General features: G+C 34.7%; 1 protein-coding gene across 1 annotated transcript in view; it reads left to right on the top strand.

Moving 5' to 3' along the window:
- Positions 1-6,222, top strand: part of LOC107687137 (sodium channel protein type 2 subunit alpha-like) — a 137,944-nt gene that overhangs the window by 48,486 nt on the left and 83,236 nt on the right. Inside the window, exons 14-15 of the mRNA XM_016484371.1 lie at positions 1,586-1,759; positions 3,561-3,917. Of these exons, the coding sequence (XP_016339857.1) occupies positions 1,586-1,759; positions 3,561-3,917 (531 nt within the window). The remainder of the gene's footprint in view (positions 1-1,585; positions 1,760-3,560; positions 3,918-6,222) is intronic.

Raw genomic sequence — 6,222 nt, 5'->3', positions numbered from 1 at the left:
TTATTATTTTATTTTATTTTATTTTATTTTATTTTATTTTTTATTTTATTTTAAATGTGACCTGAATGTCTTTCATGAGATTCACCTTCAAATAGGATGATGTTATTTTCCAGGGAAAATAAATAAATAAATAAATAAATAAATAAAAGCAAAAGCAAATATAAAGATAAAAATAAGTATTTAAATATATAATATAAATTATATTTTCCTTATACTTATTATTACAATTATTATTTCATTAACATTTTTCTTCCTTGTTTCTTCACTGAGTGAATGTCTCTAAGACTCTAAGTCAAGAACATGTCCTGCTCATATTTTATTCTAAAAGAAAAAAATATATAAATATCTTGATTTAAATTTTTTTAACATTTTTTGGTGGGCTGAAATGTGACCTGAGCGTGTTTTCATGAGCTTCGCCCTCAAAGAGGCCGTAGATGTTCTTCCAGATCTCAGTTTATTGGTTAGATTAAAGAGGTAATTAGAGGATGTGAGGCAGAAGCAGAGCTGATCTTCTTCACAGGACGTGTTTGCCTCAGATGTTTCCTGCTGCTGTGTCACGTATCACAGTCACATCCAAACGCTCGGCTCCCAGATACAAGAAACAGAGCAAACAGCTGCCGTAGATACACGCATCTTGTAGCCATGGCAACAAAGAGCAAACCGCCTGTCATTCATAAAGTTCTACACATGCCCCGCCCCTTCTGTGTTTGTTCGTTTAAACATTTTGCTTAATTAAATTATGCTTTCAACTGCCAATAATTGTATAGTACTCTGAAGTACATAAAAATTAAGTAGAAAAAAATAAATAAATCAATGTTACATAAACAGGTCAGATCCATTTTATAGTTTTAGTTAGTGATTAAAATGAGCAGGATAAAAATCTATATTGTTTGCTACATTTAAAACTCAATTTTGTTATGTGCTTTTGTCATTTTTAGTTTTTAGTTTTGTTTATTTTTATTTAGCTTTAATATATTTTTAATTCAGTTTTAAAATTTTAGAAATTTTATTTAGAAGTTTAGAAGTATTTTTTTATATTTTTTTATTTATTTTATTTTAAATTTTTTATGATAGTTTCAGTTAACAATAATAACTGCGTAGAATAAATGTATGAATAAATAAAAAATTATATTTTGCATGACAATGAATGAAAATGAAGCCTGACTGACTATTAAATTCATTCATTTTTATGTAATATTACTTAAATGTATGTATTGTTAATTTCAGCAGACCAAGAATAGCATAATAAACATTTACCATGTTTTTGTCGGTAAAAAATAAATGTGTTATTTATACATTCACATGTATATATTTATTTATATTTATACATTCACTTAAGAATATATTTTTTTACATTTATACAATTATTTATACACTCTTTACACAATATGTATATGTTTATTTACATAATGTACATAAATATAAGCATTCTTGTAGCTCAAACAGTTCAGTTGCATCTGATTCCCGAAGATTGCATTAAAATCTACATTTAGTGAAAGTGGCTTTGGATAAAAGCGTCTGTCAGATGCATGAATGTAAATCTACAGTTTGAAGACGTTCACCAGCCTGCTGCTGTTCTTCTCAGGTGTTCACAGGCATCTTCACAGCGGAGATGGTCCTGAAGATCATCGCTCTGGATCCGTATTATTACTTTCAGCAGGGCTGGAACATCTTTGACAGTCTGATCGTGAGTCTGAGCCTCATGGAGCTGGGTTTGTCCAATGTGGAGGGTCTGTCTGTCCTGCGCTCCTTCAGACTGGTAAAACACGCAAAAAATACTCTCAGAGCTCACAGCTTGTTTTCTTCTCGCATTTGTATTTGTTTGTCATTCTTACAAGACTCTGCATCATAGAAAATTTGTTGAATGAAAGCCAATAATTGTTTGTTTTGGGATGCTGATTTCAAAAATAGTCTGTTTTCCTTAATCGGCTACAAACCCAGCTAAGAAATATAGATTCTAAGTATGTTTTGCTAACTTTCCCATTAAAGGAACACTCCACTATTTTTGAAAATAGGCTCATTTTCCAACTCCCCTAGAGTTAAACAGTTGAGTTTTACCATTTTCGAATACATTCAGCCGATCTCCGGGTCTGGCGGTAGCACTTTTAGCTTAGCTTAGCATAGATCATTGAATCGGATTAGACCGTTAGCATCTCGCTCAAATATGACCAAAGATTTTTCCTATTTAAAACTTGACTCTTCTGTAGTTACATCGTGTACTAAGACCGACGGAAAATGAAAAGTTGTGATTTTCTAGGCCGATATGGCTAGGAACTATACTCTCATCCCGGCGTAATAATCAAGGAACTTTGCTGCCGTACCATGAGTGCAGCAGGCGCAATGATATTACGCAGTGCCTGAAATAGTCCACAGCACGCTCCCTGTGCAAGCAGGAGGTCACGTTGGTTATGTTGACGGATGTTAGCCTATTTTCAGGCGCTGCGTAATATCATTGCGCCTGCTGCAGGAAAAATATCGAAACTCTTTGGTCATATTTGAGCGAGATGCTAACGGTCTAATCAGATTCAATGATCTATGCTAAGCTAAGCTAAAAGTGTTACCGCCAGACCCGGAGATCGGCTGAATGGATTCGAAAACGGTAAAACTCAACTGTTCAACTCTAGGGGAGTTGGAAAATGAGCCTTTCAAAAATAGTGGAGTGTTCCTCTAAGTTATGAACACATTATTTCTGATGTTTTCTGAACAATCAAAACATCCATTTTAAAGTGTTTTATAATTATTATTTTAATAATTATTATACGAACGTTAATGGAACGTTCCATTTGATCATTTTGCAGACATTATGGGATTGTTACATTTGAATGTTCTCTGAACATTCTGAAACAAGTAGTTACATTTAAAAAATGTTACATGAACATCGACCTGAAAAAAAAAAGTTCCACGAACAATGTATAAGTAATGTTTTGAGAACATTATTAAAGATTAGATAACTTTGAACGGACGTTACTAGAAGAACATTTGCTCATAACTTTGAGAGAACGTTTCTTGTTAGCTAGGAAGATGTGATTTCTTTTTCTTTTCTTTTTTCAATTTATTAAATTCTCAGCCAATTTTAACATGTATGAATGATTCTGAAGACATTATTTAATTATTTTACAATTATGGCCAGTGATGGAAGAAAATGCAGACATGACCCAGATGTTTTTTTTCTGTTTTACATCCAAAGTGCCACAGAAAATGACAGATTTAGTGATTTTTTAAAATTTATTTAAATTTTCAATGCTTCTTTAAAAACTTGATTATTTATTTAAAATTTCAATACTTCATTTTGACTGCTTTTTTATTTTTATAAGTGCATTAAAGCTGATACATACAGTAGGTATACATACTGTATATTTACAGTAATGTAAAAAAATCTTCATTCTTAATTTATCAAAAAACTATGTGATAAAGTTTTTACTGATTTGTTTGTTTTTGTATTAACTCAGCATCATCAAATTAGGTCATATTAGGCCTTTTTCACATCTCAGCATGACTGTGTTATCAGCGTTTTATATTGAATGTCGTTGAAATCAACTCTTCTTCTCCTTCTCCTTCAGCTGAGAGTCTTCAAGCTGGCGAAGTCGTGGCCGACGCTGAACACGCTCATAAAGATCATCGGGAACTCGGTGGGCGCTCTGGGGAACCTGACGCTGGTTCTGGCCATCATCGTCTTCATCTTCGCCGTGGTCGGCATGCAGCTGTTCGGGAAGAACTACGAGTCGTGCGTCTGCAAGATCTCCAGGGACTGTACGCTGCCCCGCTGGCACATGAAGGACTTCTTCCACTCGTTCCTCATCGTTTTCCGGGTCTTGTGCGGAGAGTGGATCGAGACCATGTGGGACTGTATGGAAGTGGCGGGCCAGCCGCTCTGCATCCTGGTCTTCATGCTGGTCATGGTCATCGGGAACCTCGTGGTGAGTGCTGGAGCTCGTTTTATTCTCACTGGCTTCATGCTGCGGCTCAAAGCACCTTGACATTTTAAAGAAAACGAGCTGAACCTTGTGGAAAGATATTGAGGTGTTTTTTATTGTCATTGGGTCTCAAAGCAGAGTTAAGTTTTTAAGTGAAAAAAATCTGAAGAAATTATTGGTTAAAAAACTAGTAATTTAGAGGTAATTTTTTTTTTTTTGTCAATTTTTAGTAATTTTGTTGTGTTTATTTTTATTAGTTTTTTATTGCTTTAAAATAAGTCTATATAGTTTTAAAATTCATTTTTTTTTGGTTTGTAATTGCGTGTTTATATTGGCTGTTGTTTGAAATGTCTCTCAACGCTCATGTCAGACATGTTTCATAAAGCACCGCTGCTAAAACCTGCATTATTATTGCTAAGGGTCATATTTACACCGTCTCTGATTAACTCAGACCATTTACTCTGTTTGAAACTAGTCTGCGCTGATTAAACAGCGAAAAACACAAATTGATAAAGTAATTACAATTATTTCTTTTGATTTGGATGCATACCAACATAATTAATGGGTCATTACACCATGCATGCTTTTATTTGAAAGACCTGTGATGCATTTATTATTTAGTGGATGGTTTTTAATCAAAGTCTTCATGTGCACTAATTTCCCCTGGAGCATCTGGGGTGAATTGTTCGGCTCAGTGGCTCATGGGTAATTGATCTCAATAACTCGCTAGGTCCTGTGAAGCCCCAAATGTGAGATTGAGATTTCCATCACAGATGCATTTTAAGCTGAAATGTGTGGCACCGAATAGAATTGCAAAAATAATGATTCTCTCCGAACAGGTTTCCAGCATTCAAAAGTTTGGGTTTGGTAATTTTAGGCTGCATTTATTGGACTAAAAATACAGTAAAAATGTGATATAGTTTTAGAATTTAAGATAACTGTTTTATATGTGAATACATTGTGAAATGTAATTTATTCCTGTGATCAAAGCAGTATTTTCAGCATCATTACGCCAGCCTTCAGTGTCACATGATCCTTCAGAAATCATTCTAATATGCTGATTTGCTGCACTGATGTAATGTTACAAAATAGAAGTATTTTGTAACATTCTAAATGTTTCTACTGTCATTTTTGATCAATTTAATGCATCCTTGCTGAATAACAGTATTTTTTAAAACAACAACTTTTGAACAGTAGTGTAATTTTTCTGTTTAAATCCAGATTTTCCCACAGAAAATGTGAATATCAACCCTCAGCTCAGTTGCAAACGCAAATCCTGTGAGATTTCTCCATCTAGACGGTGAGCACTACTGTAAAATAAGTGTGCAGATTGCATCTGGGCCTGTTTATGAGATATTGATATTACATAAGCGAGGGTTTGGTACAGATGGACGCGAATGCACACCGAGCCATTAACACATGCAAATGTGAGGCCGGGGGAATGGATACGCCACGTGTCTGACGGTACGAGGGCTTTTCCGTCCTCGCTGTCGGACTGATGATTGTGCTTCTGCCGATCGGAAAGAATTATCTCTGCTGCACTGTCGAGCATTTCAGAAAGGCTGCGGATGTGTGGCGTCGCTCGAATATTGCGACCTGATCTTTCCTGCATGATTTCATTTGCATTCGGCAGTTAAAGGTCAAATAGTTGTACCTTTGTTACTCCATTGATATTTTTAGATCATTCTGACTAGTCACTTAGAGACTGTGGAAGAATTTATAAGGGCCGGAGGGCGTGATGCATAGTATGTTGGGTAATATGTTTTAAATTTGCACACAATGCATTTGAATTGCAAACACTGCGGTGGCTGATTTGATTACGCTGAGCTCTGTTTTGAGTGCTGAACTCAAGATGCACATGGATTTTTGAATCTGAGATCCAAATATAGTGAGCTACCTACCTAGGTGGTATTTTAAGGCATCAAACATCAGTATTTTAAGGTGTTCTGTCTTTTTTGCAGAGACAACAGACCCAGAATGCATTGTTACACGCTTAGTGAAAATAATCCATGCAAGCAGGTGGATGAGAGAAATGCAGATTATATCCTTAATTCATTTAATTCTAAAAAGTATTGATAAAAAATAGATCAAAAATAGAAATGGACTGTTTATGCAGTATTTGTGTGCGCTGTGTGTTTTATGCTTATTAGATTATCACATTAGGCTATCGATTGAAATTACTCCATCTGTGTCTCTGTCCCTCGTGTCCAGCATTATTTGCTTTACTTCCCTCATTTGTTTTAGCATCTTATGACTATGAATTTCTTAATTTAATTTAATTTAATTTAATTTAATTTAATTTAATTTA

The sequence above is a fragment of the Sinocyclocheilus anshuiensis genome, unplaced genomic scaffold (genome assembly GCF_001515605.1).
Source record: "Sinocyclocheilus anshuiensis isolate Anshui unplaced genomic scaffold, SAMN03320099.WGS_v1.1 scaffold601, whole genome shotgun sequence".
NCBI lineage: Eukaryota > Metazoa > Chordata > Actinopteri > Cypriniformes > Cyprinidae > Sinocyclocheilus > Sinocyclocheilus anshuiensis.
This window is presented reverse-complemented; position numbering and strand designations above follow the sequence as displayed.